At 39.3% G+C, this 26526-nt stretch overlaps 1 protein-coding gene across 1 annotated transcript in view; it reads right to left on the bottom strand.

Annotated features, from left to right (window-relative positions):
• The window catches only part of cntn3a.1 (contactin 3a, tandem duplicate 1), a 139790-nt gene that overhangs the window by 86394 nt on the left and 26870 nt on the right, over positions 1 to 26526 (bottom strand). The window contains exons 3-4 of the mRNA XM_051662872.1: positions 13031 to 13163; positions 7541 to 7713 (exon numbers count right to left, since the gene is read on the bottom strand). Of these exons, the coding sequence (XP_051518832.1) occupies positions 7541 to 7713; positions 13031 to 13163 (306 nt within the window). The remainder of the gene's footprint in view (positions 1 to 7540; positions 7714 to 13030; positions 13164 to 26526) is intronic.

Raw genomic sequence — 26526 nt, 5'->3', positions numbered from 1 at the left:
GTATCATCAGCAAACTTAATGATGGCACTGGAGCTGTGTGTTGCCACACAGTCGTGTGTGTACAGAGAATACAGGAGTGGGCTGAGAACACAGCCCTGCGGGGCTCCAGTGTTGAGGGTCAGTGATGAGGAGATGTTGCTGCCCGTTCTAACCACCTGGCATCTGCTTAACAGGAAGTCCAGGATCCAGCTGCACAGCGAGCTGTTTAAGCCCAGAGCCCGGAGTTTCTCATCTAGCTTGGAGGGCACTATGGTGTTGAATGCTGAGCTGTAGTCTACAAACAACATTCTCACATAAGTGTTCTTTTTTCCAGCTGGGAGAGAGCAGTGTGTATTGTAGATGCAATGGCATCATCAATGGAGCGGTTGTTGCGGTAAGCAAACTGCAATGGGTCTAGAGAGAGAGGCAGCACAGAGCAGATGTAATCTCTGATTAGTCTTTCAAAGCATTTGCTGATGATGGGGGTCAGAGCAACAGGATGGCAGTCATTTAAGCAAGTGATTTTTGATTGCTTTGGAACAGGCACAATGATGGACATTTTAAAGCATGTGGGGACTACAGACAAAGAGAGGGAAAGGTTGAAAATGTCCATAAAAACACCAGCCAGCTGGTTCGCGCACGCTCTGATGATGCGGCCCGGAATGCCGCCTTGGCCTGCGGCTTTGCTGATATTCACCTGTTGGAAGGATCGGGTTACATCCGCTACAGACACGGAGAGTGAACTAACCTCTGTAGCTTCGGCCGCGAGAGCTCTCTCCGTGAGGTCGGAGTTATTTCCCTCAAAACGAGCATAAAAAGTATTTAGCTCATCCGAGAGAGAGGCAGCTGTGTTCATGGTGGAGTTTTTATTCCCTTTAAAGTCCATGATGATGTTAATTCCCTGCCACATGCTTCTAGAGTTGGTGGTGTTAAACTGTCCTTCAATCTTGTTCCTGTACTGGCGTTTTGCTTTGCTGTTAAGGAGTTCTGTTTAGAGTCTGTCTTTTGTATGTGTGTGTCTCTGTATAAATCAATGGATATAGTAATTACAGCATATTGCACATTTTGTAAGTGTGGGTCCCAGGTAAATATTTGGGTATTGGGCCGAGAAAGTTTGAGAACCTTTGCTATAAAGTAATCAAGCAAAAGGATACCAAATATATATCCAGTGGTGATTATTGGATTTTTGGTAACACATTACAAATAAGGATCTACTGGTTTACATTACTTAACTAGTTAAACTAACAGTGAATAACACTTTTACAGCATTCATTATTCTTTGATAATGTTAATCTCTACATATACTAAAATATATACTCTACTAATACGTTTGTTTGTTTTTTTTTACATTAAAGGTTACAGGTGCATCTCAATAAATTAGAATGTCGTGGAAAAGTTCATTTATTTCAGTAATTCAACTCAAATTGTGAAACTCGTGTATTAAATAAATTCAGTGCACACAGACTGAAGTAGTTTAAGTCTTTGGTTCTTTTAACTGTGATGATTTTGGCTCACATTTAACAAAAACCAACCAATTCACTATCTCAACAAATTAGAATATGGTGACATGCCAATCAGCTAATCAACTCAAAACACCTGCAAAGGTTTCCTGAGCCTTCAAAATGGTCTCTCAGTTTAGTTCACTAGGCTACACAATCATGGGGAAGACTGCTGATCTGACAGTTGTCCAGAAGACAATCATTGACACCCTTCACAAGGAGGGTAAGCCACAAACATTCATTGCCAAAGAAGCTGGCTGTTCACAGAGTGCTGTATCCAAGCATGTTAACAGAAAGTTGAGTGGAAGGAAAAAGTGTGGAAGAAAAAGATGCACAACCAACCGAGAGAACCGCAGCCTTATGATTGTCAAGCAAAATCGATTCAAAAATTTGGGTGAACTTCACAAGGAATGGACTGAGGCTGGGGTCAAGGCATCAAGAGCCACCACACACAGACATGTCAAGGAATTTGGCTACAGTTGTTGTATTCCTCTTGTTAAGCCACTCCTGAACCACAGACAACGTCAGAGGCGTCTTACCTGGGCTAAGGAGAAGAAGAACTGGACTGTTGCCCAGTGGTCCAAAGTCCTCTTTTCAGATGAGAGCAAGTTTTGTATTTCATTTGGAAACCAAGGTCCTAGAGTCTGGAGGAAGGGTGGAGAAGCTCATAGCCCAAGTTGCTTGAAGTCCAGTGTTAAGTTTCCACAGTCTGTGATGATTTGGGGTGCAATGTCATCTGCTGGTGTTGGTCCATTGTGTTTTTTGAAAACCAAAGTCACTGCACCCGTTTACCAAGAAATTTTGGAGCACTTCATGCTTCCTTCTGCTGACCAGCTTTTTAAAGATGCTGATTTCATTTTCCAGCAGGATTTGGCATCTGCCCACACTGCCAAAAGCACCAAAAGTTGGTTAAATGACCATGGTGTTGGTGTGCTTAACTGGCCAGCAAACTCACCAGACCTGAACCCCATAGAGAATCTATGGGGTATTGTCAAGAGGAAAATGAGAAACAAGAGACCAAAAAATGCAGATGAGCTGAAGGCCACTGTCAAAGAAACCTGGGCTTCCATACCACCTCAGCAGTGCCACAAACTGATCACCTCCATGCCATGCCGAATTGAGGCAGTAATTAAAGCAAAAGGAGCCCCTACCAAGTATTGAGTACATATACAGTAAATGAACATACTTTCCAGAAGGCCAACAATTCACTAAAAATGTTTTTTTTATTGGTCTTATGATGTATTCTAATTTTTTGAGATAGTGAATTGGTGGGTTTTTGTTAAATGTGAGCCAAAATCATCACAATTAAAAGAACCAAAGACTTAAACTACTTCAGTCTGTGTGCATTGAATTTATTTAATACACGAGTTTCACAATTTGAGTTGAATTACTGAAATAAATGAACTTTTCCACGACATTCTAATTCATTGAGATGCACCTGTATATACATTACCATTAGTTAATGCAATATGAACTTACATGAACAAACAATGAATTGTAGTATTTTGATAAATTAAAATTAACTGAGATATACAGGTATATGCATACAGTATATATAGTTTTTTAATATATTTATATTTTTATATATATGTATATAATGTATTTATTATTGTATAATAAGAATAAGTTGCACAAACATTTTGTATTGTATCTATTGCAGCTTTTCAGATATTTCTTAATGTGTGCCACTTATCTATTCACTGTGATAAATATTGCTCTTCCTCTTAAAAATCATTCCTGGTCATTTACCTTCCGTCATGTCTTTCTGTATGACTGACTTTCTTCTGTGGAAAATAAAAGGAGTTATTTTTAGCAGCTATTTGTATTTATTATTATTTTTTGTCCAAGCTGCCCTTATCCATAGACTAAAATTGAATGGTGAGCACTGCTGTGATATTTTGCATGCAGATTTTCAGAGAAAAACAACTTAAAATTCAGTGTGATTTTCAAAATGAGCTGTTGCATGGCTTTGGAAGACTATAAATACAGTGCATGAGTCATAAGGACTACTTTTATGATGCTTTTACTGTATGGTGCTTTTTGTTCGCTTTGGAGTTTGACAGCCCCTATAGTTCCCATTCACTTTCATTGTATAGAAAAAAACAGTGTAAACAAGCTTCTCATTTTGTGCTCCAGAGAACTAAGAAAGTCATAGGCTTTCTAAATGGAATTTTCCATTTTTGGGTCAACTATTCCTTTAAAATATAACAATGGCACCAGCACAAGTCCAGTATTTTGAATACTGTCATTTGCAACAACCCACATTATAAAGTAAAATGTGGCTGAATATTCTCAGCCTGTCACAAAGCTCACAAACTCGTTACATCTCTAAACATTGTTATACTTAGGCTGGTATATGAGAAACATGGAAGGTCTTAGAGCATTCTCCCCTGCTGCTTTTCAGATGCTCAGGTTTGCTATAAGAGCTAAACAATAAGAGACCAATCAATTTGGCAGCCACGGCAGGTTAGGTCCAGGTACAATAATTGAGAGAAAACATTGATAACACAAAGTCGAGGGATCTAGATATGTTCCACCCTTTAACTCCACCGAAGCCAGAGCTGTTAGAATGATCACACTGAGCTTAGCAGCATGAAATATATCTCTGGACTTGAGTGACAGATACAGGCACAGGCGATACAAGCAGTTGCCTAGGGCAGCAGTGTTTACTTGGGTGCCCCGACGAGCTGAGCTGAGCCGAGCTGAGTTGGGAAGTAACGGTAGCTTTGCAGTAGCAAACCGAGACATTAATCAAACACTATTACTTAAACCATACTTTGTCATGGGAAGTCATATGAGGGGGTGGCATTTTCATAAAGGCTTATGAGGGGTGGCTCAGATCTGTTCTCACCTAGGGCACCATGTGAGTGAAGACTGCCACTGCTGGACTCAATCCCTCACATTCATCACAAAGCGTCAATCACAGATGTGCAAAATTCTGAATTTAAGGTGGTTTTCATACTGTGCACGTTTGCTGCGGTCTGAATCCGAGTGCGATTGTGCAAAGTCAGTGGGCTTGAAGCCATGATGTTCTGGTATTTTCGTACAAGCATGTGCTAAGTCTAGGCGCAAGTGGGTTTGGCAAAATTGCGTGCGCAACGCGCTAATGGGTTGGATCAAGTGCAATTTAATTCTGAGGTTCTTTTCCGGCACCGTCTGCGTCCTATTATGTAGTCCATTCCCCGTCAATCACCAGCAATATAACAAAGATACCTTATTCATAAAAAGTTGGTAGTGTAAATGGACTGTATGCAATGAATTCGAAGAATATAAATATGGACTTACGTTCCTTTGTGCATTAACTGCTTCCTTGAATGTCAGGCATATTTCTATGACAGTGACATGCTCCTTTTATACGCATGAAAAATGTGGTTATTGTCAGGATTTGGATTTACGCTCTGTTAATTTATAGAGAATGTAAGTATTATTAATCATTTTCATCTACTGACAAAAAAACACACAAATTGAATTTAAAGTACACGTCAAACGAAACAAATTTATAAACAAAATAACAAATTGGTCAAAAAATTATACCAAATCCAAACATTTCCACCGGCTACTTTTGCAGTGACTTAAAAATCACTCTACGACAACAGGTGGAAAAATACCAATATATCTTAGATCATAAATACAATTGTAAATATAAACTTAATAATACTAATAATCAAAAAATAAACTATAACCTATAACCTATAGATAGTTTAACACAAATCTCATAAATATTTGTTTCATAAAACAGCTACAACTGTGATCGTCATGGACATAATTTGATGTTCCACTTTATTTTCAGTGTTTGGACATGAACTTTATTAACACCTGCTGATGGAATCTCCCTCCTGAAAATGTAGGAACTGAGTTTAGACATTGTGCTGAAAACAGATGTCCCTTTGAAATGTTTTAGCGCAATGAACTATTTCTCAGGAAAATAGCAAATTCATTTACATACAATGCACCCACAGTTTGCATGCATACACCCACGTCAGCGCAAACACTCCCACCCACAACCAATTGCACTTTGCGCTAGCATGAAAATTGCACTTAGAATTAGCGCTCTCACAGAAATTCGATAAGTCGTTGCGCATGGTTGTAGCGTTGCGATGTGCTTTGCGCACTCACAAAAATAGAGCTCTAAGTGTTCTTCCATCATGGTCCATAAAATAAAATTCATTTATTAATTATCATGAAATAAATGTCTATAGCTGGCATTTCAAATATTGACTATCAATACTGTCTGATGTTTCTGGAAATATCCCATGTTGTGTGTATGATAATATTTTTATGGGTAATTCATACTGAAAATGTAAACATCTTAATAAAAATTACACAAACAGCAGCATTCCTTTTTAATTTTACTTCCAAAATAAAATTATGCATCCTGTTTTACACCTCAATTCAAATTCAAGCACACATCCCTGCCAGCTAGCAGAAAAACAGAGAAGTTCACCGACATTTCCACCAGAGATCCATCAGAAATCCCATATCATCTTGTAAGAGAGCAAAAGAGTACCATAGTACTGCTATGATCCCATCAGCCTATATACATATAACACTTTATGCTTGGTTTGTTCACAATAACCAAAACCACAATTTGAAGCCTGGATGCTTTAAAATGTCAATATAATGGCAGTATAATTTTATGTGTAATTTGTACAATGTTAATATAATTTCTCCTATCCCAACTTTGTTTCAGCATCCCGACCAGCCTGACATAGCAACACTGACTCAACCATTGGCATGAGTTTGGGGTGGAATTATCTGTTTTTCAACCAATGGAAATTACGGGCACTGGTCTGGAAATCTGTTTGAAAGCAATCAATAGTTTTGCTATTCCATTTGGTGCTGCTAGTGTATTCACCGTTAAGTACAGTAGAATCTGAGTCTTTTAGCAAAACTAAACTTTAAATATCAAGCGTAGAATCAGTTCAGGCAGGTCACGTTATTCAAGCTGCAATCAGCTGATGCTCAGCTGCTCATGCATCTACCAATACAATTCAGACGCTTTTCAGAGTGGTTCTATTTAAGTCCTCCAATTATTCATTGCCTTAGCTGTCTCTCCATTGCATGGATGCAAGATGCACTTAAAACCATCCTCAGCTCCACTTCTTGTATGGCAGCTTTGCCTTTTAGTTTTTCTCTACATCTATCTTGTTGTTCTGTGCTCTAAGACTACAATTCATTGCCAGTGTGAATTCCTGTCTTCGATATGTTGTTCTGCCTTGCTCTTGAATTTTCAAGCTGATACACAGTATTTGAAGTTCTATAAAGTGTCATTTAATCTATTATGCAATGAAGGATTGTACCAAGTTGCAGTGTCAGGAATATTAACAAAATTGTACAATGTTGTAATATTTCTGCTAGATCTGTTCCGTTATCCCTGTGAGGGGGGTTCACTGCACTCCCTGCTCTGTCTATGCATGGCTGCATGGATGGGCAGAGTTTGCCCAGAACAGAACCATACCACCAAAACCAACAGATTGCTTAATTTGTCTATAAGTGAATAAAGTATTCATTTGATGGAAGTGGTCCTGACTGAAGTGCTAATAGCCAAACATGATATACAGAAAACCTGCCTGCCTTAATGAATGTGAGTGCATATAAAGTTCTGTGTATATATAGGCTGTTGATAATGTTATACTGTCATTGTCTGACAATATATAATAGTTAGTGACACATAATCAACTCTTGCAGTACTAATACCGCTTAGTCATTTCTGATAAATTAATCTCAACCTATATTCACATAAAATCCAGAGTACATGCTTCATAATTCTAGAAATTCTAACATTCAGTTTATGGTTCATTTTAGTGATCATTGATGAGTCAAATGCAATATGGATCATCTGCTCTTTGCAGTGCTTATCACAGTAGTTTCAGTAACTCTGACTACATTCAGAGCCCATAAGTACCACCTACAGTATTCTATATAGTATTTCTGCTGTGCCCAAATGTATAACTAAAATCTAAAAAGCCACCTCAAATGGTGGAGAAAAGCTGACTAAGGACATAGACCCTGCTGTTTTGAAGTGATTTTTGTAAAGAGAATGGACTATAACAGTGACTCACAAGCGATGTGGAGGCTAGCCTCTCTGCTGAGAATGATCCCAAAAGAGTTGGAGGCAAGACATTGGTAAATACCAGCATCGTCTTTATTGAGCTGGCTGATTCGCAGGTTTCCTCCTGAGATGCTGTATCGAGAGCCAGGTTGAGGGGAAATGAAGCTGTCATTCACTTTCCACCTATAAAAGACAGGGGGAAGAGCAGTTGAGTGTGAATGGAAAGCTTGGAGTACCAGAACTTGTTCATCTTTTGCGTTTTTATAGTGAAGTGACTATTTGCAACAGGTATGAATAGCACTAGTCACACAGCGTGGCTATTTGCACCCCAATATTATGGCGGAACCATACAAAACAATGAAAAATTCTATCTATCTATCTATCTACACATAGCGCATATTTACGGAACTTTAGATTTTAAATATATAAACGGGCATAAACCTGTTAATTGGACATGCGGATGGTGTTGTACCATGTCTCTATAAACAAGCGATGCAACAAAACTATTGCTCCTGTTTATAATCAACAAAGCTGTCTTCATCGCAAGTGCATAATATTGGAGAGATCTAATTTTGTCTCGTCACATCGTGGCGCTCCCTCATAAAACAGCAAGAAAGGCAGAAACTGCAAAAATGCTTTGTGTAATAATACCATCTGAAGAGTGAAGAGAAACGCTTAAAACGTACTTATGCACCAGTTACATCTCTCATCTTTCTAGAGCTCCAACTAATGTATGTATCCGAGGTATTTTCTCTGCCATGTGAATCAGTCAATTTTAATAAGTAAATAACAATATACATTATAATATTATTAATACTATAACATTAATAAATTACACACAATGAAAACATTATCTATCTTTTAATATGCATATCTGTTTTGAATATACAACATAACTGATTTAACAGCAAGATTCTCTCAGGATTTTTTCTGTTATTATTTTCAATGCATTTTGTCAATATTACACAACCGTTTTTAATGCAACTGGTGAGAACTGACTTGTATTCTCAAAGAGATGATTTACCCAAAAATTTAAATTTGGTAACACTTTACAGAAAGGTTCCATTTGTTAACGTTAGTTAACTATATCAGTTAACATGAACTAACAATAAACACCACTTGTATATAATTTATTAATCTTGGTTGATGTTAATTCCAACATACAGTAGGCTATATTAGTACATTTTTATACATTCAAATAAAAAGTTATACCTGTTAACATTAATTCATGCACTATGAACTAACAATGAACAATTGTATTTTATTATTTTTAGTAACAAACATTAAGATTGATAAATGTTGTAAAATATGTAAATGTTTGTTCATGACAGCCAATGCATTATCTAATGTTAATGAATGGAACCTTATTGTGAAGTGTTACCAAAAATTTTCATCATTACTCGCTTTATTGTTGTTCCAAATCTGTCTGACTTTCTATCTTCCGTGGAACTCAAAAGGAGTTGTTAGGGAGAATGTCTCAATCCACTTTTATTTTAAGGAGAAGAAAAAAAAAAAGATGCAATGACAGTGAATAGTGACTGTGTCTAACATTCTGCCAAAAATCTAATTCTGTGTTCCTCAGAAGAGAGAAATTCATACAGGCTTGAGGGTGAGTAATGATTTACCGTCTTTCTGCACCGTGTTCTTAATCCCTATTAGGTGTAAATGATGATGATGGAGGCTTTTATTTTTTTATTTTCTTTTGTTTTTGTCTCCAGACAAGTAACATTTTTACTCAGACAAGTGAATGACCAATTTACTTGTATGAAGGACAAGCACATGACAATGCTTAATGTCGAGCCCTGCTGTATATTTGTATTTCATTTTATGCTGCTTAATAAAATAACTAACTAATAGTGTTAGTATTTAGACTGGGTTGCACACAGTATCTATTTTAGTATAATAGTATAACACATACAGTATTAGTGTAATGTAATATAATAACATACAGGTATATAACAGTATATACTAAGAGTACAATAGCCTCTGCCTTTTTATAAATACTGAAAATAAGAGTATTTGTTTGATATGTGCAGAACTGGGAACTACTTGTTTTATATATGCAACATATATCACAAAAACTACAACAGCAAAACCTATTAAGCAGACAGACATGACTTCTACAACAGATCGATGACTGTAGTCACCCCTAAAGCATTAGATGCCATCACAATACCCAAGAGAGACACATGAGTTCACAACCACAGCTACAACAGCCCCGTCTGTACGTCCTCACACAATGAATCAATACAGTCAAGTAACATAATCAGTGCCTCTCTACATTATCAAATCATAATCACCGGAAAAATTAGACCTCTTTGTCACTGTGGCATACAAATTAGAACAAATGAGTCTGCTTTGCATATACCACAGCAAACATGGGTCATTTTTATTGACGAAACAGCAGAAAACAGAGAAGGTTACTACAAAGTACGCTGACCATCTGATTGTTATGTGCACAAAGAAGTGATCCATGTCAATTACTTGTCTGATTATATGTACATTGGAAATCAATACATCACTGAAAACATCAGGTCACATCTTCTTTGCACACACTAAGGGCCATGTCTATGACCTTTATATATTGATAGAAATTTGTACCGTGCTGCACAAGTTAATTCATGGGGCTTGGGCAAGATATATTTGCATGAACAGCCTACTGTTTGCTCTGTGCTGTCACTCAAATTCAATGATGCGCTTTATAAAGAAATAAATTGGTTCACTAGAATGGCATTCTTGCAGGTCTTGCTCTAGGCATATTATTTTCTGAATATATTGAGTATTTCTCATGAGGATAGTAAATGCCCAAGCAGTGCAGTTGGGAACATTCCATCTATTTAAACTTCATCCAAATTCTGCAGTCAAATGCTGTGAAAATATTAAAATGTACATTTTATTAGCTGAACAGAATTACAAAAATCCAAGGGCAGTCACACTTTCTGAATGCATCTTTATTAATAATCAAACTCTTTTAAAAAACATGTTTGAAAGAACACAATGTCTAGAATTTTAACTTCACAGTAAACTTAATTTTCTGCTGATTGTAGACAGATGTTGGACATTTAGACTGGCTGCTTTTCCCTTGAATAAGTTTAAACGAAAATAGAGGTAGTACAATATTACCTTTTTATTAAACTTTTATACATGTCTGCTAATCAAACTGGAAAAAGTTTAAAACCTTATATCTCAAAATGTAACCTTATAATACTAAGGTCACTATCTGTTAATATTAATTGTAAATTAACCTTTTAAGCTTGGATTGGCTGAGAAAAAAAAAAAAACATTTTACAAGTTTCAGGTGACATGATTGGGAACAAAACAAAAGCAGATTTTGGAGCTACCTTATTTACGCCCTGAGATACAGTATATAATGTCAAATCAGAAAAATAAGGGGAAAAAAGTGAATTTCTGGCTCAAGTTTTCTTGTGTGTGATTTTCAGCAGTTTCTTAGAGTCTCATAATTTATCATAATCTATATCATTACAAAATTTGACAAGTTTTCTTTAAAATGATACTAAACAATTGCCCCTCTTTTTTGTTTTTTTCTTGTAGAGTTATCAGCCTTTCGTTTTGGGCATGCCACTGAAACAGGAAATCTTTAAAAACACCTTCAGAGCTTAAAGGGTTAAATTAATCTTTCAATATTACTAATGTAAAAAAAAAATAATAATAATAATAATAATAATAAAATCCCACTAACTTTAGTTTCAGGCAAATCAAAAATATAAAAGTCTATTGTTTATATCACTGCATGTAAAGACCTTCTAGCTTCCAAATTCCAGTGCTAATTGTACTACGTCCTGCTTAGAAGTTACAGTAGCAAGCTGTTAAAATGAGCACTTCTGAGAAAGGGAAAGTGTTGCAAAATTCATGGCATCATGCCTTAAATAAAGAGTTTTGCAAGAACCCCAAGAGCAGTCCAGGCTTGTGTCCTAAACATTTACAAATTTTAGCATAACTGTATTCAGCTTTTGTCTCTGAAGTTATGTCTCTGAAATTTTCAGCGAGTATTACTGAATTATCTAGATGGAAGGAAGCCATGACCACAAAGCATTTTTTTTTACCCAATTTTTTATAATGTAAACACAGAATAAACAGCAACGTGCGTAAGACTTTGTAACTTGTAACCAGGCATGAAACCTAGGGGTAAGGATAATGTGATAAAAATATATTTTGGGCTTTACTTAAAACATTCAGGACTTAGGCCCAGAAGCCCACCCCTAGCACTGTCCATGTTCAAAGCACAATCTCAGTGAATCCACTTTTTAACTGCATACTAAAAGTCTTTCTAGCAAGTCAGTCCACTGGCAGCCATCTTTGGAATACTCCCGGGAAGCTATTTCCAGTATTTTTTTATTTCCAGTTATTTATTATTTCCAGATAGTGCAGCTCCAATCTACTTGAATGGGGGAACACCGAAATCTCAAAAATGGTTGGTCAAAATTACAATCAAAGAACATACAGTATTTCAAATCAGCAGTAAAGTCTGACAACAATGGAATATTAAATTGTGCTTCTTTACCTCAGATTACGCCCAAAAAACAAAATTTTCCTGACTTGCAATGCGCATGCGCATTCTGAAGTTGATTGACAGGCAAAGTCTGTGTCTAATAGGTGACTGGCTCTTTTACATGTAAGGAGGGACATCCTTTCTATATCCATTGACCATTGGGTATTCCAATTTCTCCCATTAACTTTAATAAAAGTGGCCCGTCTCTGCTAAATAGTCTCTGATACTAATCAGTATACTGAGCAAAATGAGGCCAGCTCATATGCATCGCAATGGAATCACCAGTCAGTTGTGTGCTGATTAAAATCACACAGATAGGGAATCAAGCACACACGAGAACAAGAGTGAGCCAAAGAGAGAGCAGTCACATAAACAAGAGGAGCAGCTGAAGAATTCGTTTTTAAATATAAATTAAATCCAATTAGACTCTGCGTGGGTCTCGCACAAAATAAATAAATAAAAGAATGAGAAAGGCCAATCCAGCTAAGACTGGTTCAGATTGGTCTTGACTCAAGATAAGTCAAATAAAGGACTGTAGCGACAATACAAAGGGCTTTCATAATGCCAGCAAAAAAAGGCTCAGTCTTGGATAAAATAATGTTTCCATGGAAACCTGAAAAGGGGTTCCCTTCTTGTTAGAAATACCAAATGTGCTCAATAAGAGGATAACTTTCAAGGTCACTAAGCTTGAAATAAATCATAGATGTGGCATTGATGAAATTATTGAACAGGTCAATCAAGTATTATGGATTGTCAAACAAGAGTCAAGGTTTGGCTGGTTGACATAGCCCAGTTAGCCCCTGTTGGCAGATGCTGTAACTACAACTTACTGTCAGGGGACAAAAAGCCTGTGTCTTCTTTGACGGCCATTCAAAAGTAGCCATCTATTTTGATTAAATATATTTTTTGTAAGCAACATATAAATTGCAAATATTTCTTCCTTGATTATCACTGACAAGAAAATGTTTATTCTATAATGCAGAATCTCACCTGTACGATGGCGGTGGATGTCCCTGGGCCTCACAGCTGAAGGTGACCTCTCGGCTGGGCTCATTAAGATGTAGAGGGAACACAATACTTCCCGGCTGTTTGGTGAATACTGGTCTCAGAGGACTGCTGCCTTCTGAAGGTGAGGAAAAGAACAGTGAATTACTATGCTAGTCAATACTACGTTAAGATGCTAGAGTTGGACAAATCTCTTTAGAGCTGTTTTGATCTGTTCACTGGATCAAAGCCTAGCTGTCATTCAATAGCTGTGGGCAGCACAACTTTGGGATACTCACAGAACTCTTAAAAACACTTGAGACTATTATTGGTAGGATGCTTGCTTCAAGATGCTAATATCAAAGAGACCAATATGAGCAAATCATGTAGTAAAATACAGACATGTGAGATGTTCGTCTAATGAATACTGTAAAAAGTGAAAATTGTTTCCTTAAAGCTGAAGTGTGTCAAAAATGTGCCACTAGCTTCACCAAACAGAATCACAAAAATGATCACTGTTTTCAAATTCCAGAAAACACACCTCGTCTTCCCGAAGGCAGTCACAGTACACAGATGATTGCCTCTTCAGACATGTTTGTAAGTTCTGTTCTCTAGTTTGTGTGCAGCCATGTTGTGTTTACTGTTGTTAATATCGCTGGTGGTCCTGTTGAAGCGTAACAAAACGAGTTTTCGCTTGAATGCCCCATCTCGCGTGTGCTGCTTAACTGATGTTGGTCTCATGCAAAGAGCTCTAAAGCTCGCATGCAGACTCATGAACGCGCACAGGAGATCAACTGTCAGTGAGCATTTTCACTAAATACTACATTAGATTTCAGTTTGTTTCACACCAAACCTTAACGTACGTATGTTTTTATAACAATCATAAGTCTCATTGAATAATTCATTAGACTTCTGAATTATACTTTTGTGTCTTTTTGAAGCTTGAAGAGGTGGTCACAATAAACTGCCATTGTATGACATCACTGAGAACGTCACGGTTACGTATGTAACCTCGGTTCCCTGAGACGAAGGGAACGAGACATTGCGTAAGAAGGCTGACGCTATGGGAGTGTCCTTCTATACGATATAGTTGAAACCTTTCTACAATAACGGCAATTCTAAAATTGCCGATGGTGTTTAAGCCCCACCCTTTTAGCGCGCAGATATCTGGTATAAAAGCGGGTGCACAAACACCATTAAGAACTCTGAGTCTGTAGTACAGCCAACTTACGCAATGTCTCGTTGCCCTCGTCTCAGCGAACCTAGCCGCTCCCTTACGACTCAGTACACTTTTTTGGAGGGGGGGGGGGTATTTTCTCCCCTTTTGTCCCCAATTTGGAATGCCCAATTCCCAATGTGCTGGCGTAATGACTCGCCTCAATCCGGGTGGTGGAGGAGGAATCTTAGTTGCCTCCGCGTCTGAGACAGTCAATCAGTGCATCTTATCACGTGGCTTGTTGAGCGCTAACTGCGGAGACCTAGCATGTGTGGAGGCTTCACACTATTCTCCGCGGCATCCAAGCACAACTCACCACGTGCTCCACTGAGAGCGAGAACCACATTATAGTGACCACAAGGAGGTTAACCCAATGTGACTCTATCCACCCTAGCAACGGGCCAATTGGTTGCTTAGGAAGCCTGACTGGAGTCACTCAGCATACCCTGGATTCAAACTTGCGACTCCAGGTGTAGTAGTTAGCATCTTTACTTGCTGAGCTACCCAGGCCCCCATGACTCAGTACACTTGAAATTGCATCAGGAAGCCAACACTATGGGGAACAGAGTCCCATCATGCCGAGAGGAAACATGATGCCGCAGTCATCCAGGACAGAGACTGACATGAGTATGCCACAAATGAATGACCCTCATGGTGGGCCAAGAGGGGAACACTCAGAATGGATATATGAACTATAGTCGTATAGTATGAATTAACCCCTTCACAAACCCAGTCGGGAATGAAGTTTTCTATATATAAAAGTGCTTGTGACTTTTTTGGGGAATACAACATTCTGAATACAGGTGGATGTGTGAAATGATAGAGAGCCTGTACTTAGAAGAGGGGCATAAGTATATGCTTGGCCAACAAAATAGCAAGCGCTCTATACAGTGAGGACTTGCGATAAGAGAGATTTTATGTCTAAGTTTTAAAACCTAGCGAATGTGTTTTCAGAAGTCCATCCTGCTGCAAAACATATGTCCTGTAAGGACACACCATTCGCCCATGCCCATGAAGAGGCTAGCTGAATGTGCTTTAACACCAACTGGGCAATTCTCACCCTGTGACTCATAAGCCAAGGTGATCGCGTCAACGATCCAGTGAGAAAGTTTTTGCTTGGAGATGGACATTCCCTTCGTGCGTTCTCCATAGCACACAAAGAGCTGGTCAGAAAGTCTGAACTGGTGGGTGCATTCAACATATGAGTATAACGCTCGCACAGAGCATAACAAATGCAAGGACTTCTCCTTGTCTGAATTAAATGGAGTGAAAAAGGCTTGTAGGTGAACCACCTGTGCTCTGAAGGGCACGGTTAAAACCTTAGGCGCATGGCCTTTTCTGGATTTGACAGTGGCTTTTGAAAGATCCGGACAAAACTCCAGAAATAAACTGTCGACTGACAGTGCTTGAAAATCCCCCATTTTACTGAGGCCAGAGCCAGCAGTAATGCGGTTTTAAGAAAAAGCACATGCAATTCAACCGAGTCCAGAGGCTCGAAGGGGGGCCCCACGAGCGCTTTTAGGACCAAAGATAGGCCCCAAGTCAGAACTGTAGCAAGGCAAGGGGGGTTTAGCCGCCTTGCTCCCCTAAGGAGCTTTATGATTAAGTCACGTTTGCCTATAGAGGTGCCGGCTTCGGGTGCATGATATGCAGATATAGTCGCCACACAGACTTTGAGCATTGATGGAGTGAGCCCTGTGTCCAGTCGCTCTTGAAGAAATGTGAGAACTTTAGATATGGGGCAGTTCACTGTGTCTCTGCAGTGTGAAAAGCACCAATTAGTGAACACATTCCATTTCAGTGTGTAAAGTCTGGTAGACGGCGCTCTAGCCTGCAAAATGGTATTCATAACCGACTGAGTCATGTTTAGCTCGCTCCGTTCAGGGGAAACACATGCAGGTTCCACAGCTTGGGCTGGGGATGCCAGATTGTGTCCTGCGCATGAGAGAGGAGATCCCTCCTCAGTGGTATTTCCCATGGAGGACCATCCAGAATCTCTATCATTTCCGGAAACCAGGACTGATTGGACCACTTCGGTACAACCAATAGAATAGTTTCCTTGTCCTCTCGGACTTTGCATATGAAAGAGTGAAGGAGGCACACTGGGGGAACGCATATTTGCATTTCGCAGGTCATTTGTGGGCCACTACATCCACTCCCAACGGAGCTTGGGACTTGGAGTACTAGAGGGGACAGTGGGCTTTCTCCGCAGAGGCAAAAAGTTCGATCTCCGCTTTGCCGAATATTTCCCAAATCCTCAGGACAGTCTGAGGATGAAGTCTCCATTCGCCCGGCATGTTCCTTGGCGTGACAATAGGTCCACACTGTAATTCAGATGGCCTGGGACATATGTCGCCCACAAGGAGAGATGACAACGCTCGCTCCACAGGAGGCAGCAACACGTCAGTCTCATCAATGGCAGGGAACAAATTCCGCCATACGTTACATACGTAACCGTGTCATAATTCCGGTGGTTTATGTATGCCACAACTGTCATGTTGTCTGAGCGAATTGGAACATGAAAATTCGCTATTTCAGACTGAAAAGCCTCAAGGCTAGGAAAACAGCCAACATTTCCAGGCAGTTGATGTGCCACGCCCTCTTTGCACCTGTCCAGGCGCAGAAAGCCAGGCGACCGTCGCACACCGCACCCCAACTTGAAAATCTGCCCCAGCATGACACCTTGCTGGTAGAAGTCAGGAGCTGTCCAAGGAGCTAGAGCAGCTAGACAGAGGCGAGATATAGTGATGCGCATGCGCCTTGGGGCCAGGCATGTTGTGGCTCATGGCACTTGAGCCAGCACTGAGGAGGTCTCGTGTAAAAGACCTAATGGAATGATGGCAGATGTTACCGCCATAAGCCCCAATGCTTTTTGAAACAGCTTCAGTTTTCTCCCAAATTTGAACTGAGACAGGCAATGGAGAATGGCCTGAATGCGCTCGCTCATAAGATGCGCAAACGCGCTTGCTCACAGAGTCGAGAAGAATTCCAAAAAAGGAAATTTGTTGGCTGGGGGAAGAGCATGCTCTTCATCCAGTAGACATTAATGCCAAGGCTGTTCAGATGTTGGAGCAATCAGTCCCTGTGCTGGCATAATAGATCCTCCGATTGGGCCAGTAATAGCCAATCGTCGAGGTAGTTCAAAATGCACATGCCGCTCAGTTTCAGAGGGGTGAGTACCGCATTGATGCACTTTGTGAACATGCGAAGAGCCAGGGACAATCCAAAGGGCAGGACTTTGAATTAATATGTAGTTCCCTCGAATGCAAATCTCAAAAACATCCTGTGGTGTTGGTGAAAGTAAGCGTCTTTCAGATCTATTGACGCAAACGTGCGATAAGATCCACTTCTGAGCAATCATTTTGAATGGGTGCTTTGCAAGTGCACGATTCAAATGCCTCAGATCTAAAATTGGTCGAAGCCCACCATCTTTCTTTGGGACAAGAAAATAACGGCTGTAAAACCTTTGTGGGCTTGACAAACTGGAACAACCTCTATCGCGTCCTTTGCGAGAAGACGCGATAGATACCTTTTGCGTGTATTTCGGCTCACAACACCAGCGCATCTTCGGACGGAACCGTGGAAGACAGAACACTATTGAGACGGGGTGGCCGAAGTGCAAATTGGATCATATAACCATGTTCAATCGTTTTTAGCAACCAGTTGTAAACACCCGTAAGGGCTCGCCATGAGTCCGCGTAATGGGACAGAGGGCTACCTGGTTTGTTCATTGTATGACATAATGCGCCGCTCGCCATAGGGAAGCATTGTGCATAATGTGTGGGCTTTGAAGTGGAAGAGAGCTCTTTATTGAAAAATTGTGAGCGTCTCGTGCATTCGCAATGAGCGCTGTACTCTTTTTTGCATCCTTTATTGCATGTGATTGAATGTCAGACACAAACATTTTGAACAACAATATCCCTTTCCCGACAAACAGCTGTGAGGAAGAGGGGAACAGCATCGCGTGTCTCTAATCGAGCCTTCTTTGGGACAGGCCCAGAAGGAACGGCAGGGTCTGCGTTTTGCTTCATAGGGCTGTGCCCATCAGGAGTGCTTTTGCTGCGTGGGGGATTTTCCTATCGGTGCGGGGCTTGCACTTAAGTGGCTGCATTCTTTTGGGCCACGGCTTGCGCGGCTCGTCGCCGACTTTTGGCGGCACTGAGAAAGCAGGCTTGGGGTTTTTAGCCAGGCACTGATTCAAGACAGAGCATGCCGGTTGTGTTGCAGTACTGCTCTGTTTCAGCATGAAATGTCTCATAGCTTGTGAGTATTGCTGAGGCGAGTGGAATCACTGTGCGAGCGAGATGAATAGGGCGCGCAAGGATTTTTAAGTTCGTTATGAACTTCCGGGAAGAATGGGGCAGATCTGCAGAACGCAGTCACTTGATGGCATCTGGACTGTAGGAACCATTCAAGGCGAGATATTTCAGGTTCCTCTGGAGGAGACCAATCTAGACCGAGCTCTTCGACTGCCCTTGAAAGTACGCGAAGCATCTCCTTGTCAGTGGAGAGTGGATGCTCCTTGCCCTCGCTGGGGGAAGGGGTGGCAACGTCATCCATTGACTACTCGCCAGATGCGGCGAGAGACATAACATCATCCCCAGCATCATAATTGGTTGTGTGCTCCAGCAGAGGGCCGAAGGTCGTCACGCACATATTGTATCAGCATAGATGCAGTACATGGAGATTGAGGGGCTCGCAGGGCGTGTGCCAGCACGATGTCCACCTCAAATTCATCCTGCTCGACCTCGCGGCCCCATCATGCTTCTTATGTACTCCCTAAGGAGTCACAGAAGAGGCGAGTGGGAGGGCGTGGGAGGCTGAATTGTCCCTCAGAACGAGGGGGCGATTTGCGAGTGAAGCGTTTTGAGACTCATGCCCTCACAGTGAGGGCAGTCTGTCTCCATGTGAGCTGCTTCTGCATGGGCGCGACCCAGACAGCGAATGCAGCTCTCATGATAATCTGATGGCGGGATGTGTCCCTCGCATAAGGAACACTTACGGAACGACATCTTGAAAAAGATGCAAACATGTAAGCGGCTCTTTTATATATATATATATATTTATACTGTATATGTTTTGGAAGGAAATTGGTACTTAATTCACCAAAGTGGCATTCAACTGATCACAAAGTATAGTCAGGACATTACTGATGTAAAAAACAGCACCATCACTATTTGAAAAAAGTCATTTTTGATCAAATCTAGACAGGCCCCATTTCCAGCAGCCATCACTCCAACATCTTATCCTTGAGTAATCATGCTAAATTGTTAATTTGGTACTAGAAAATCAATTGCCACTACAGTCTTCAAAGACAAAGGACAACTGGCTCTACCAAGGACAGAAAGATATGTGGAAGGCCCAGATGTACAACTAAACAAGAGGACAGGCACATCAGAGTCTCTAGTTTGAGAAATAGACACCTCATATATCCTCAGCTGACAGCTTCATTGAATTCTACCCGCTCAACACCAGTTTCATGTACAACAGTAAAGAGAAGACTCAGGGGTGCAGGCTTATGGGAAGAATTGCAAAGAAAAAGCCACTTTTGAAACAGAAAAACAAAAAGATAAGGTTAGAGTGGGCAAAGAAACACAGACATTGGACAACAGATAATTGGAAAAGAGTGTTATGGATCTCAACCCCATTGAACTTTTGTTGGATCAGCTAGACTGTAAGGTGTGTGGAAAGTGCCTGACAAGACAGCCACATCTATGGCAAGTGCTACAGGAAGCGTGGGGTGAAATGTCACCTGAGAATCTGGACAAACTTACAGCTAGAAAGCCAAGGATCTGCAAAGCTGTCATTGCTGCACATGGAGGATTTTTTTTATAAGAACTCTTTGAAGTAGTTTAAGTTTTTTTTTTTTTTAATTGTAATAGTAATTTTTCACATTTTTTATGTCCTGGCTATACATTGTGATCAGCTGAATGCCACTTTGGTGAATAAAAGTACCAATTTCTTTCCATAAAAGCAAAATCTGTACATTATTCCAAACTTTTGGCCTACAGTGTGTATGTGTGTGTGTGTGTGTGTGTGTGTGTGTGTGTGTGTGTGTGTGTATATATATATATATATAATACAATATAGCAATATAAAGGATACTCAAGACAAATATCTGCGAGGAGCAGGTGTTTTACTGAAGCGAGGACCCGTTCAACAACAAAGCGTCAATCGGCGAGGTGTAGAATGTCCGCCGGAGTACTGCAGGGGAGTGGATAGTCTTCTAAGCTTCTGTCCACTGGCTTGTGTATTTCGATAGCGACAATGCAGAGGGCTTCTAAGACAAGAGATTGATCATTGTCTTGAAGGAAGAAAATTATATTTTGGAATTATAATCCAAAGGAATTATATTTGCGTGCCCGCTTTTATACCAGACAGATTCGTGCCTAAAAGGGCGGGGCTTCAACTCCATAGCCAACTGCTGTTTTTGTAGAAAGGTTTCAACTAGGTCGTTTAGAAGGACACTCCCACAGCGTCAGCTTCCTGATGCATTGTCAAGTGTACTGAGTCGTAAGGGAACATTTTTTCTTCACAATTTATCCCTTTGTGTTAAGAAAAAGCCAGTCAGTCATATGGAAGTTATAACAACACAGGGTGAATAAACATTGACTGAATTTTACATTTTGGTTGAACAAATCCTTTAAATACAACAAGCAGGAGGAACAAAATTTCTACCAATTTTCACTTTCAATTAACACTAAATTTTGTCAAAAGCTGCAATCAAGGAAAAAATAATATTTTTTCTGTCTAGTGTTTCCCCCATAATTAAGCTTAAGCCTTTTCTGTTTTTAAACCTCAATGAACCGGCTTTCCATTTAAAATTAGGCTTATAACTTTGTAGACAGTAGTTTATATCACTAAAAAAAATAATTCAGCCTCCCAGGGCCACTGTCTCAGTACAAGTCTTAGTACTGTTTTAAGAAATCATGCATTATAATGGATTTGAATTGGAGAGAAAATGCTTAACATGAAATAATGTATTTCTACTTGTATTACAGTGTAGTTGTTTTGGCAGTAAGTAGTGTTCATCAAAAGGGAAATAAATAAATAATCACATTAAGTGTTTTAACTAAACCTGTACTGTATTGTACTTTCATACTTAAAGTGCTGCAGTTTCTCTCAAGAGTCCCTCTCCAGAACCAGCACTGACATACAGTATGCAATGCAATGTCATGAATTATTGGTGTTTTTGGAATCACAATGGTGAGGAACAATTATCACACACTTTCGAATGCTATATGTTTGACAAAATTCTCCTGCTTCTGACTGAAAATACCACATAAAATGTTTGCTGATTTTCACTGATCTTTCCCCCGGCTGCTTCTGTCAAGTGTGGCGTCCATGTAACATTGAACAGCTGATGTCTCACACAACTCCTGCGAAAGGTGTGTGTTTCAGGTCCATTTCTCTCAGTTTGTGAAACATTCTCAGCAGTTTGGGTGTGAGATGCTAAAATACAGGACAAATGGCGTCCCGTATGGATTTCAAATGGAGTGTAATTTTGTTCCCTTAAATATGGGATGATTCCATATTATACGGGACGTTTGCAAACCTAGTCATATTACATAATATATTTACTTGAATAAAACCATTTAATTTAGACGTCATCCCATGAAGCACATTTTATACCTGACAATTTTTTACAGTGTACAGAAACACTACATGGAGAGATATAGATTAGGCCTATATAAGAAAACAACAACTGCAACTTCCTTTACATACATTCCTTATCCAAATCCTAATTCATCAATTCATACATTCTGTTAATAAATAACAACAACAACAACAAGAAAGCCATAGTTGATTTCATTTTAAACATGGTGACCCACTAAGCTTGCTAATGCAATTTCGTCATACCGAAGACACTAACTTGCAGAAAAGTAGCCTAATTGTGTGCATCGTGTAAACACTTAAAAGCTTAGACATTTTGTGGTTTATTATTCTCCGTAATTACATGTTGACGGTTAGCACAAACCACTTATCCTGTCTTATTAAGCACAAATAGCCTTCAGGAAGATGAGACATCCACTGAACAATGTGCAGGATGAAGAGTCTTTATGGGGGAGTGAAGGCAATTTGCATAAACTAAAACTCATTGTTTTATGCTGATTAATACAATGTAGAGTCTAATGTTACTGCATTGTGTCCAAGACATCTAAAAAAAAAAAATAAAAAAAAAAAAGACAGACTGGAGATTTATTTAAATGGAAACTATTCTTTGGCTGTCCATGTATTTGTAATTGTATGTTCTGCTGTATCTGCAGTTGGACATTTTTGATCTTCCTGACCTTGCTATGAACATGTGCAGATAGAAGCTATTGTATGTACAGAATGTGCACTGACTTATCTAGAACAGCAGTTCTTAACTATTTTGTTTCAGGACCCAGATTTTACATTGGACATGAAGTGTTGGCCCAATACAGTACCAAAATCTTATACTGTACAAAAGTAAACATAAGTGTCACTGAAATTGTATTAAATTTACCATGAACTTTTATAATGACTTGTTGTGACATGTTCAGATCCTGTTGCTTTCTTTAAAAACTCAAGCTTGTCTTTACAGTTTGACTGTTTGGTTTTTAAATGTCTCTTGAATTTCGAATAATTGATTTCCAATAATTCACAGCATAAAACAAATTGCAGCTAGCACAATGTTTATCCTTGTTGCAATGAACCTGTATTTAATTTAGTCTGGGAAGTTTTTTCTTTTACTTTGCATAGTTTTGTTCATGGTTTCCAAGGATGAGGGCATGTCAAGCAACCTTTCCAGGGGTGCGTTTCCCGTACAGTGATGTAATTCACTGCTTAACTACTATAGTACGATGCATCATTGGAGAAATTAACTTGCTAGTCAAGACTGTTTTTCGAAACCGTAGTAACTATGTCGGACATCCATCGTTCAAACCACGTTAGAGCTGTCATTAATGATGTTATGCAGGGGGTGGTGTAATTGGCTAATTACTGCAGAGATTTTTTGACTGCTGAGGCTTATATGGATGTCTGGATGTCAAATTATTGCACGTTAACATGGACATCAGAAAGCCTAGAAAGCTACTTAAGACAAGCCAGCGGCGTTCGTGTTTTGTATGCACTGTGTAATCAGCATTCTTTACCCCATATACATTCTCTAAATCCCTTAATAGGCATATACGGAAAACAGATGCGCTAGCATGACTTTTTAGGATGTAACTTTCTGCAAAAACTGCGGTATAAGCAATTTGCTTAAGTGCATGTAAGCGAGGTCTTAAGTCTTACAGAATGAAATATATATATGGAATAAAATAAATGGTCTGATCCAAAACTTAGTGAGCTGCCTTGCTGTCTACTACCTACATAGGTAGCTGTCTTCTATGGCAGCATCCTAACTGAAATAGTCTCATAAGAGTAAGGTAACAACTCCACACATCATTCAAATAGCACTCCTCATGCACAACACACTGGAAACCCGACTTGCAACTGATTTCAATACAGGTGACGCGAGAGGATCGACACAATATTCTAATGAGCATATCTATAGCACACGCATATTTTGGACCAAATAATCAGTTTTCTATCATATTAAACACATTTTTAACTAATTTTTCAGTATTAAATGGATTACAAGTATTTATCATAAAAATTTATCTAGCTTCATCTGCCATCTTGAATGTATTTTTCCACCATGCTCATCACGGTGCATTCTGGGATCGCCTGAGATGATACCTTAGAGTTTGGCCAAAACGAGATATCTTAGGAGTTGACTAACAATGCTTTTGGGAAACACACTCCAGGTTGGCATCTGCCTACACACACAAAAAAAAAAAGGTAACCTAAAAAATTAGCTTCTTGTGGTAACATCTAAATTAACTGGTTTGAGTCAAGTCAACACCATTAAAGTCGGCATAAAATGGAAGTTGTGACCGAATTTTCTTCCATATTGTGATGTATTTCCAAGTGAAACGGCTTATCAAACAAGAAAAAAAAATAATATTTTATCCATCGGTAGATTGAATTGTGAAAAATGGGCATTGCATACCATAATGGAGGCAGACCTGACTGCAAGTTTGCAGTCGACACAGACACAAACATACACTTTCCACTATGCCTCACTGATTTAAAAACCGAACGATGATCTACATTAAACAACCAGCCCACAAACGCACACAGCACATTGCAGTCATTGCTTACGACGAGGCTGAAATCCAGTGAAGATGAATAAGAAACAAGCAAGTAAAAGATCACAACGTTTCGATTCACAATAAAATAAATAAAGAATAAATAAATAAATACATCCCAAGATACCTGCATTAAAAAATATGAATAAACTTCAGACACATCCGACTCGTGCTGTATTCACCTCTGGAAGAATTAAGGTGTAAAATGTCTCGCACACAACGTAAAACTCACCATAATTCCATCTCCTTCGAAATGTAAATTCAAGCCAGCGGGCCCGTAAACAAGGTAGTTTGGGGTAGGGAACAGGATTTTGAGAGAGAAATAGCCGAAAATACACCTCTTCACCTCTGCATTAGCTGCTTTGAAGCCAGGTTTCTTTACATGACTCTTAAAGGGGCAGGGTTAAAACTGACTAAAAACTTGCTCAACTGCAGCGCCGCTGTGCATACGTCAGCAGAGAAGTCGTCAGTCATATCATCGGAAGAAAAAGACATTGATTAAAGATTACGAGGTGAAGATTTTTTTTTTTTTATAAAATAGCAAATATGCATGGATGAATCATTCACAATAAGACCAGTATCATGCATTTATAAAATAAATAGGGTCATTTTCGATTTCATGTCAACTTAAACATCACTGAATCAACCTGACTACATTAGTTTACACCAACAAAACACATTTTAAGGGTTAAATCAAGTAGAAATAGCTCCTTAAGGTAGCAATAGCAGGTTACAGTGAAATCTGGCTACCTTCTAACAAAGTGACATGAATTTGTGCCAAAATACCACAGAGTTTGACTGGATGCACAACCTTTAACATCATCAATAAAACAAAAGATTTGGGAATCATTTTTCCTCCTCTTAAAAACTTAAGTTGATAAATCTATTTACTTTGCAATCTTAACTATGCACTATTAAATGGTTGGTTGCATTTTATTTGTTGCATTTAGCATTGTTTTTTCTTGCTGTCCTCAACGTAATCAGAACACACATATGGCCCATTTTTTGGTTGCAATCCACCAGTTGAGAACTACTGATATAGAACATTACATCACACCATGACTACTTCCTAAACTGAAATGGTCATCAATAGAGTCTGGCTGCAGATGTGCACTCTCAACTCACCAATGTTTTTAAACCTAAATTTGGGTAACTAATTTTAGAGGAAATCATCCTCCTGAGAAATTACTTCAGAAACCCGTGATAAGCACAAACTGCAATTTAATGTTACTTATTTACCTTGTGCAGATATCAAACTCCACAGGGGTTTAAGCTGAATTAATGCATGAAAATTCCATTCAAAACCAACAATTTTTTTTTTTTGCACAAGAAAGACTAAATTGTTCTACCTAGTGTTCAATTAGCATCTCACTAACGACAGAGAGGTGGAGTTCATTGTAAATCTGGGTGATAATAGAGCACAGAAGAGCTCTCTGCGGAGGTTTTTGAAATCTATTGAATGGGGTATACGCTGCACCAGCGCTAATTTCAGTCTCATTGTCAACAAGGGCTTTACCTCTTAAATGAAACAGGAAACATGAGAAAATGAAAAGGCGTGAGTAAGAATAAATTATAAAGTGATACTCCACAACCATAATATTGACTCAGATTTCCCATTAGCTACCACAGTGCTTTCCACTTCTTTGTTGCATCATATTGCCAGCAGCTTGGTCTCCTCCCATTGCATCATCTCATATGATTTTATTTCTATGCTAAAATCTACAAGCAGTATTAGCCTGTTATTAATAATGTTACCAACAACATTTGCATCATTTTATTTGATTACTGTAAGCATAGATGTGCAAAGCAACCCCATGTGCATACATACAATTCAATAGCGCAGGTGTCTTCAACAGGGGGTTGATCTCGTACTATTTTTCGTGACCCTCATTTTGTTCCAAACCCAGACTTTCTTTTTTCCATGGAACACAACAGGAGATGTTAGGTACATTATAAAGTCCAAACAGACTCAAAGCCTTTGTCCCTATTCATTCCATTGCATCTTTTTTCCATTCAGTGATGGTCCTGCCTCATTTGGCAACCTAGGTTATTTAACCTAGTTATTTAAAATGCTATCGTGTAATGTTAGTATTCTGATACATTTTTGTTAAAAAATCTCTTTACCTGCA

This window comes from Myxocyprinus asiaticus, chromosome 29 (genome assembly GCF_019703515.2).
Source record: "Myxocyprinus asiaticus isolate MX2 ecotype Aquarium Trade chromosome 29, UBuf_Myxa_2, whole genome shotgun sequence".
In the NCBI taxonomy this organism is placed as follows: domain Eukaryota; kingdom Metazoa; phylum Chordata; class Actinopteri; order Cypriniformes; family Catostomidae; genus Myxocyprinus; species Myxocyprinus asiaticus.
Note: the sequence above shows the minus strand (reverse complement) of the source record. Positions and strands in the feature narration are given on the sequence as shown.